We start from the raw sequence: 9101 nt of genomic DNA, 5'->3' as shown, positions 1-9101 counted from the left end.
CTTGACCTAGAAGGAATTCAAAGCAGCCCTCCAAAATAGTTTGGCATAATCACATCGAACAAGAGCATGAAACAATGATTCATCCCTATGACCACACATAGGACATACAACATCATCACGAATATGCTGTCGCTGTTGTTCTCTGAAAGCTGGCAGGATATTCTTCATATAACACGCCACACCAAAACCCCCCTGATTTTGGGCCCTTAGCTTCCAAAGAGCTGCTAGCCTCGCTATGCAAGGAACTACTTGGCCCCAAGTCTTGAGTCATCTTCTGTTCCATCAGTAATCTGTATGATGAACATACAGTGAACACACCAAGTTCCGGTGACCCAGAAAGAAACGGTGCTAAGCACGTGTTCCTAGGTGGAGATCTACAACTAATTGAATGAAGGAAGCTTAGCACCTATGCATTGAGGACTTGAGTTTTTAAGGCATTTAATATACTTAGCACCTCATTTTTTTAATAGAAAACTCACCTCGCATTGGAAGAGCTTTTTTTTTTTGAGACAAGCATTGGAAGAGCTAAAGCGTATGCGTGAGTGTTTTAAAAAAGTGTGCCGTGCAGGGCGCCGGCCTGCGTGCCGACATGTCACGGCCCGCTTTATTTTCGAGGGTTACGACCCACTTACGAAACGTTCCTCGGCGGGCAGCATGGGCCGGCCCACTTGGTGCCCACCGGAGCTGCCCTAAGGTACGGGTCCAACCCGTCTTGTTGCGACAAATCCTCAAACAGAACACACCCAAGTTGTCTGCCCCCTCCCGCATAGTCGCAGCAGTCCCAAATACGTGCTACCTAGGTCGTACTCCCCAAGAGGCAAGAACCCTAGATCCCGAATCCAGCACAGCACGCGTTTGACCCCTGCGCATGCAGCCGTAAAACTCTGATTTCTCTCTTTGCAGCCTCCTCGCTCCTCGAAATACCACGGTTCTTCCTCTCCTCCTTGTCTGAGATCCTGAGGTTGGTGCTTTGTGTTTGCTTTTGCTGTTGCGATGCTAACTTTGTCGGATTCGCGTCTCGGCGGTGCTTAACCACTGTTGCTAATCGCAGCGGGGATGGGAGAAGCCAAGGACGCCGAGGTGTACGAGGAGGATCTCGTCGACTACGATGAGGAGGTGGAGAACGCCGTCGACGGCGCAGCCGCCAACCCTTCCGTCGACGTCGTCAAGAAGTGCGTGCCGTCGATGCTTCTATCTAGTAGTTTTTACTTTTCTTGTTAGGGTTCGTGGTCGAGGGATCTCATCTCACCTGGCATGGTTTGTGGTGTTTGGACAGGGGTTACGTCGGAATCCACAGCTCAGGGTTCAGGGACTTCCTGCTCAAGCCAGAGCTGCTCCGTGCGATCCAGGACTGTGGGTTTGAGCATCCTTCCGAAGGCAAGTTCTTTAACATTTTAGAGCCATCAGAATTGGATCTACATGAATAATACGTTGTCGGCACTTGAATTGCCACGTATAGACATATACTCCCTCTCTAAATTAATATAAGAGCGTTTAGATCACCATCTTAGTGATCTAAACGCTCTTATATTAGTTTACGGAGGGAGTAGTTGATAGCTCGAGTCGTAATTGCACTGCCAACGGCAATCCAGGTTTATTGTTATGGATTCAGTGTTGAGACCAGTGCACTGGTTGTGATAATTACAAGAATGCTTATAGAGAGATTCAGCCAAAACTGCATTTCTAAAAAGAAAACAGATGGAGAGAAAGAGAACACAGCATACCATTGTTTCTTGTAACCCCTGTTATGGACACATCTTAGCTTTGCTTGATTAGATTGGTAGCTGAAGTGTCACCTTTTGGTCAGTAAGATTATGTTACATTCAACAGTGAACGAAATACAAAAAATAAGAACCACTTGTTTCATTTGTTTTACTCTTCCCCGTGAGGTGCTACTTCTGAGTTATTCTGTTAGCTGAGATGCTCATATGCATATATTTGAATACATGCCCCAGGCAACAAAGCACTCATGCACTCAGTTTGTATAGTAGATTTTCTTTTAAGGATAACCGGATATGCTTGCATGGTGATCGATAAGTGCAAATCATATAACTGGGCCAAGAACAAGAAATTGTTTCCCATGATCTGATAGTTCTAATACAAATTCAAATCAAGCATATTTGAACATCCATCTTTTAGTTTGTTATATGTTAAGTATGTCCCAATGTGACCGTCCCTGTTTTGCTGATGTGCAGGTATAATTTCTTCTGACATTTTCGGTCGGAGGAGAGGATATGGTAAAACTCTCCATTAGTGGGCCCAGAAGGTTAAATATTTCTCACTGGTGCTACTCCTATTTTGTTTGGCTCCACATCAGTGCAACATGAATGCATCCCTCAAGCCATTCTCGGAATGGATGTTATCTGTCAAGCAAAATCTGGGATGGGCAAGACTGCTGTTTTTGTCCTCTCAACTCTCCAGCAGATTGATCCGGTTGCTGGGCAAGTAGCTGCACTTGTGTTATGCCATACACGAGAGTTAGCATACCAGGTTTGCATACATATTTTTTCATTTTTATTCTATCATTGTCAGATATGCCTGCTAATGCTAATTGTCCTTTTTACTTAACTTATTGTAGATTTGCAATGAATTTGAGAGGTTTAGCAAGTACCTGTCAGAAACAAAAGTTGCTGTCTTCTATGGTGGCGTTCACATAAAAAAACACAAGGATTTGTTGAAGAATGAATGTCCTCACATTGTGGTTGGCACACCTGGAAGGATCCTTGCTCTGGCTAGAGACAAGGACCTTTCATTGAAGAATGTGAGGCATTTCATTCTTGATGAATGTGACAAGATGCTTGATTCACTTGGTAGGCTGCTGGTTCCAGGCCATTTTTCAATGTTTATAATAGTTCAGTTCACTTCAGCATAAGTTTCTGTTTATATGCCTGTTTTTCTGTAGTTCAGAGCTCTGGTATTAACCTATGTAATATTCTTCAGACATGCGTAGAGATGTCCAGGAGATCTTCAAGATGACACCCCATGATAAACAAGTGATGATGTTTTCAGCAACACTCAGCAAGGAGATTCGCCCGGTTTGCAAGAAATTTATGCAAGATGTAATGTCATGCGGCCTACCTCATTTCTCTAGTGCTTCTTCCTATTTAAAACCTTCCTCCCTTCTGGTGGTTATGCTCGTACATAGATAGGAGGGGTGGTAATTTGTTGTCAGTAGGATTGCTGGTTGCTTGCTGAGCATATTGATCGTTTTTGGTGGATTGAGTTATTCGGCTACTTACATCTTGGTCTGTCAATTGGTATCTGTGCACATTCCAATGGGCTGCGATGGAATGAAGTCTTTTGTTCTCGATGTGAATTGTGAAAACATTCATGAAGAACATGAGAATTGGGGTTGGTAGGGCACCGATGTCGTAGAGGTTTTAAGTCCAGTTGGCGTTTTCTCCAATTTTCTGTGGCCTTCCACACTTTTGGTTTCCGTTGGATCTGAGCAAACGGCTTCTGGTTCTCCTACCGTTCTCATGGTGAAGGCAGACAAAGCAGATTTCTCTTGACCGGAACTCTTCTGGCAAAGCACTGTTGCAAAACTTGTTGGCTATGGTTTCGCAAATTGCAGTGCCAATCGTGCATAAATGAAGCTCCTGGCGGAGGCTGAAAATTCAGACAAAGTGAAGAATTGATATGCCGTTCATTTGGAGTGGCTTGAGTTACATTGTTGCCAGAATTCTAATATCTTTGTCATTTGTCACCTTACAGCCCATGGAAATTTATGTTGATGACGAGGCTAAACTGACCCTTCATGGTCTAGTTCAGGTATAGTGAATCCACTAGCCATTTGTACATTTTGTTTATTCATCTCGTATCAACCTCATTCTTCATCAACCGCCTCAACATTTTTGCCGTGATTCCAGCACTATATTAAACTAAGTGAGGCGGAGAAGAATCGGAAATTGAATGATCTCTTAGATGCGCTTGACTTCAACCAAATTGTGATATTTGTTAAAAGTGTTGGTAGAGCTTCAGAACTTAACAGGCTGCTCTGTGAATGCAATTTTCCTGCGATCTGCATACATTCGGGAATGACACAGGAGGAGAGGTATGTTTTTCCCGGCGTAGTCCTTTCTAGTTCTGTTTATCATGTCATGTTCTGATTGTCGTGGACTTTTTTGTTTGTAAGATTAGCCTTTATTATTTGTAGACTAGTTTTTGCAGTTCATAGAGGACTAACTGTATACTAGTTTTTCAGTCAGCAACACAGCTTTGACTACTAGCTAGGTGGGTAATTGTAGACTAGCCTTTTAGTTGTTAACCCCCAGCAACTCGTCTCAACATTATGACTAGCATTGGGAGTATTATGATGTACGGTCGCAGTTTGTTTTATTTTTCAACCTCCAGTAATTGTTCCTATCTTTGGACGATTTGAGAGCCTACCCCAACTTGTTTGGGACTAAAGGCGTTGTTGTTGTTGTTTGGATGATTTGACTATTTAGATCATGCCATTAGTTTGCTAGTCGACGATAATTGGATTGGGGTTAATAGAAAGTTAGAGCTATGGAGATAGACTTTGGAATAAAAAAGTTTTAGGCTTAGTAGAACTAAAACTGGGTACATGAGGTACGGTTTTAGTACTACTGGGCACAAAGAGGAGGTGGTACTTCTATGGTCTTGATGGGCAGATGGTACTTTAGACGGACACCTTTCGATATTTGGGGTCAATGCCTGCAAAAGGATGATGAAATTGATGAAGAGAGGGACAATGTAGGGTGCCAAGCTTCTCGTGTCCTCTGTGAGAAGAGAGTGCCACAAAAGCTAAAAGTCAGGTTTTATATAGCCTGTTTGGGACTGCTCTACTCCTTAAAATTCAGCTCTGCTCCAAAAAACACAAGCCAAACGGGGTAGCTCCGCGATATGCCGCTCCGCAAAAAAACTAGAAATCTCGGGTACAACTCCCAGTTTTTTATGAAGCTCGTGAGGAGGTGCTCCAAAAAACTCTAGAAGCTGGAGTTCGGGGGAAATTACCCACCACTGCCACCAGTAAGTGGATACCCCTTCGTTTGTCCCCCCTCATCCAATCAAATAGTTCCTTTCTACCAAATTTCCCATTCTTGAAGCTGGAGCTACATGGAAGCCAAACATTCTCTTAGGTAGTGCTACAACTTCTGTATGGAACTGCTCCAAAGTGGATTTGGTGGAGTGAAACTGATTTTGGTGAAGCGGAGCAGTCCCAAACAAGCCAACTTTGATTCGATCTACGATGTTGTGTGGTGTAGAATGTTGTCCAACTAAAAAGCGACGTGTCCAACAGTTAGGTGTAGCAGAAATGCGCATGTTGAGATGGATATGTGGCCACACAAGAAAGGATCGGGTCCGGAATGATATATGCGATAGAGTTGGGGTAGCACTGATTAAAGAGAAGCTTCCAACATTGCCTGAGATGGTTTGGGCATATGCAACGCAAGCCTCCAAAGTGCCAGTGTATGGCAGAAATTGTGCTGATAATGTCAAGAGAGGTCGGGTTAGACCAAACTTGACATGGGAGGAGTCCGTAAAGATAGATCTGAAGGACTAGGATATCACCAAAGAACCTAGCCATGGACAGGGGTGTGTGGAAGTTAGCCATCCATGTGCCAAAACCATGACTAGGTTTCAACTCTAGTCTACCCTCACTTGTTTGGGACTATAAGGCTTTGCTGTTGCATTAGTATAGGCAACTAATTATAAAGACTAGTCATTCAGTCTACAACATGGCTTTGAGTACTAGCTAGGTGATTAATTACAGACTATCCTTTGAGTTGGTACCCAGCAGCTATCATGACTTGTAATCGTTGGAAGCATTTGCAGCTTTATTTTTTATTTTTTAGTAATTGTTCCTGAGTTTTATCTAATATTGGTTCTTGGATAGGCTGACCCGGTATAAGAATTTCAAGGAAGGGCACAAGAGGATCCTTGTGGCTACGGATTTGGTTGGCAGGGGGATTGATATTGAGCGTGTCAATATTGTCATAAACTATGACATGCCTGATTCTGCTGATACATACTTGCACAGGGTAATTTTAACTTTGCCCTACTGATTGTGATTGGGTGTTCTTATCTCTGGCTAACATAACATGGTCCACCTCCACAGGTTGGAAGGGCTGGGCGTTTTGGAACCAAAGGGCTTGCAATAACATTTGTTGCTTCTGCCTCTGACTCTGACGTCCTCAATCAGGTTTGTATAACTGATATATTTAATTTCGTTACTTATTTGGTATAATGAGTGGTGTGCAGCCTAACTGAAATTTCATACATATTTTATTTGAAGGTGCAAGAAAGGTTTGAGGTTGACATCAAGGAGCTGCCTGAGCAGATCGACACTTCAACATACAGTAAGTAGTCTTGTTGTCTAGATCAAGTGGTGCATTGTCGTGTTTTGATACCCATATAGTGTTGTTTCTTGAATTCTCAACACCTGATCCCTATTATTAACTACAATTACCAGTGCCATCTTGAAGATCCAAGTGGGGGCTAGGAGGGTTTGCTTTTCAGACACAGCACCTTTACATTTCTATTGGGTTACATAAACTTTGATGTAAGAGATGCTCCAGTTGTACTTAATCAGCGATTGAATCTGCTGAGTATTTTGTTGTAGTACTCAGACTTATGGTTGTTAAGGAACCTGTTGGAAATGTTGGTGTTCATCATGTTTGTGAGGATATTACTTATGCGAGTTTTGGAAGGGGGCCCTTGGCGCAGCTCTAAAGTTGTTGCCTTGTGACCATGAGGTCGGTCACGGCTTAGGGTCCAGGAAGCAGCCTTGCTGAAATGTTGGGAAAGACTGCATAGAAGAGACCTAAATTGGTCGGACGCTTCCCCGGAACCTGCGCAATCAGGAGTTACGTGAACCGGATTACCCCCATTCTTATGTTAGTTTTATATTAGCAGTTTCACTTACTAATTTTCTTTTATACTAACATCTGGTTGAATCTCACTTGGAATTTGTACTCTGGATCCAAATCAGTTGTCGCAGTTCTAGTACAACTTTAGTATTTTGGATTGGAGGGAGTATTATTTCTTGCGTCCTTGTGGATGCAATGTAAGGCTGCCTTTATGTGAATGCTTGAGGAATGAGAATGGTTTAAGATTGGCTCTCAAAGGAGGCCAGAGTCCTTGTCCACGAGGCTTCGTCTAGCTGAACCATGTAGATAACTACTTGACACGGTGCTCCCAGTAGTTGTTTAGCATGAGCACCATCTGATGCCATGGTCATTCCAAGTCAGCATTGGCCATTAGACATGTCTTAGATGGATTTTTTTTCAATAAAAAACACAGTTCATTCATTTGAAATAACATTGTTTATGTGGAGGGGTATAATTCATCGAAGGCTCCTCAAACCAATCAAAAGTCTAAGCCAGTCTAGCCAACCCGCCGAATATCAGCCGTCCGATCATACCCAAGCGACAACGCCCAGCTATGGTCTTCTAAAGGAATTCTAAGGCCAGGCCGCGTGTAGGCTCCGCGCCGTTGGATCACTAGGACGGCTCCACATCGTTGGATCCTTTGGCGATCTGCAAGAAGTTGGTTGTGCTCGCCCATCATTGCCTCCCCTGTCTTCTTCTTTTGCGGTGACCAGTATGTCCAGCTCCACTAAAGCCTCCCGCCACTCGTGGTCCCAGTGTGGTCCAGTGCCCATGGAGCAATGCCTTGACTGCCTACACACCACTGAAAAGGGTGACTTCGAGGGAGGAAGAATGGCAACTTTGGGCGCGAGTTCGTGAAATGTGAGAGCAAGCCAGAGGGGCAGGTTAGATCTCATGATTTCTCTTTGGCCCTTTCTTTTTCTCTTTGCTTCTAATTCTTTTTTGTTGGATCTGAGATTTAGGGTTCAAGATTTCATTTCAAATCATGAAGAAATGCACACATTTTGAGTGGGTGGATGACTACGTCCGGAGGCTTCAAGGGAAGGGCTTGCTTCAATTCAATGGGGCCGCAACCCGGGAGGTCAATCTGTCGTCAGCCACTCGGAATTTGGTCTTTGAAATTGCTCCGACAGTTGGGGATGAGGATCTGAAGGGGGAATTAAAGAAGATGAACAAGAAATTGAGGCAGATGATTGAGTTGAACAAGCAGACGAATCTGATAGCTTTAGGATTTTATTTCTGTATAGTTGCTCTAGGATTTGCTTACTTGCTGGTCATCACTCGTTAGAGACATTATTTGTGTCGTGTCATGTGCTCTACGATTTGCTTAAGGGTTTGTGGATCATGTGCTCTCTCTGTTGCTTAATTTGTGCATCATGTGCTCTCTGTGTTGCTTAAACGATGTCTCTATCTCCATCTCGGAATCTCTGTAGGTGTTAGTTTTTGACACTTTTAGTTTCGTCAGACAACACCGAGAGCAAGATAAAAAAATGTAGTTATTGGGCCCAAAATGAAACCAAGCTCTGGTTGGGCTGTCACATTGCATTGACTGTCGAAGGCCCACAAAGATTAAAGAGGCCTAGAAAAATTATGCATGCGATGGCTCTGTTTTTTGCTTGATTGTTTTGATTACACCTATAGAAATTGAGTGCACGTCGGTTACATTACAAGAATAGGTTACATCGTCTGAAATTACACAACAATAGATATTGCCATCAAGAGCCACCAAGTAAACAATGGGCGACCCTTCAAAAATTATTTTCATCCTGCCAAATGGCCACAAACTATTCAAAAATTAGCTTCTTTTTGTTCATACAATATAGGTATGCTACAATATATATGGGCACCAACAATTCAAAAAAATAGCTTTTTTTCTTCTTTTCAACATCAACATGGCTCATCTTTTCAGCTTTAATTTCCTTTTTAACACCTCAACTAGTCCATTAGCCGCCCGTGCCAAAACTTGGAACCAATAAAACCTACTCCCTCCGTAAACTAATATAAGAGCGTTTAGAATACTAAAATAGTGATCTAAACGCTCTTATATTAGTTTACAGAGGGAGTATAATATAAGGGCCAACATTAATTTCATCATGTCAAATGGCCACAAACTATTCAAAAATTAGCTTGTTTTTGTTCGTACAATATACGGAATAGGGCCACCAACAGTTCAATTTTTTTAGCTTTTCTCCTTCTTTTCAACATCAACATGGCTCATTTTTCTAGCTTTAGTTTCCTTTTTGATAC

At 42.8% G+C, this 9101-nt stretch overlaps 1 protein-coding gene across 2 annotated transcripts; it reads left to right on the top strand.

The window, feature by feature from the left end:
* The first annotated feature begins 720 nt into the window (after positions 1 to 720).
* Positions 721 to 6664, top strand: LOC119268151 (DEAD-box ATP-dependent RNA helicase 15). Of its 2 annotated transcripts, XM_037549678.1 has the most exons (13): positions 721 to 817; positions 904 to 961; positions 1052 to 1172; positions 1277 to 1377; positions 2318 to 2490; positions 2579 to 2810; positions 2941 to 3059; positions 3715 to 3771; positions 3870 to 4054; positions 5861 to 6005; positions 6083 to 6166; positions 6260 to 6323; positions 6437 to 6664. In XM_037549678.1, exons 3-13 carry the CDS (start codon positions 1057 to 1059, stop codon positions 6445 to 6447), a joined length of 1287 nt encoding a protein of 428 aa, XP_037405575.1. In that variant the 5' UTR covers positions 721 to 817; positions 904 to 961; positions 1052 to 1056; the 3' UTR covers positions 6448 to 6664. The 2 variants fall into 2 exon arrangements, with proteins under 2 accessions (XP_037405575.1, XP_037405576.1); XM_037549679.1 differs by having other exon boundaries at positions 753 to 961.
* Positions 6665 to 9101: the final 2437 nt, after the last annotated feature.

The sequence above is a fragment of the Triticum dicoccoides genome, chromosome 3A, assembly GCF_002162155.2.
Source record: "Triticum dicoccoides isolate Atlit2015 ecotype Zavitan chromosome 3A, WEW_v2.0, whole genome shotgun sequence".
Classification (NCBI taxonomy): Eukaryota; Viridiplantae; Streptophyta; class Magnoliopsida; order Poales; family Poaceae; genus Triticum; species Triticum dicoccoides.
This window is presented reverse-complemented; position numbering and strand designations above follow the sequence as displayed.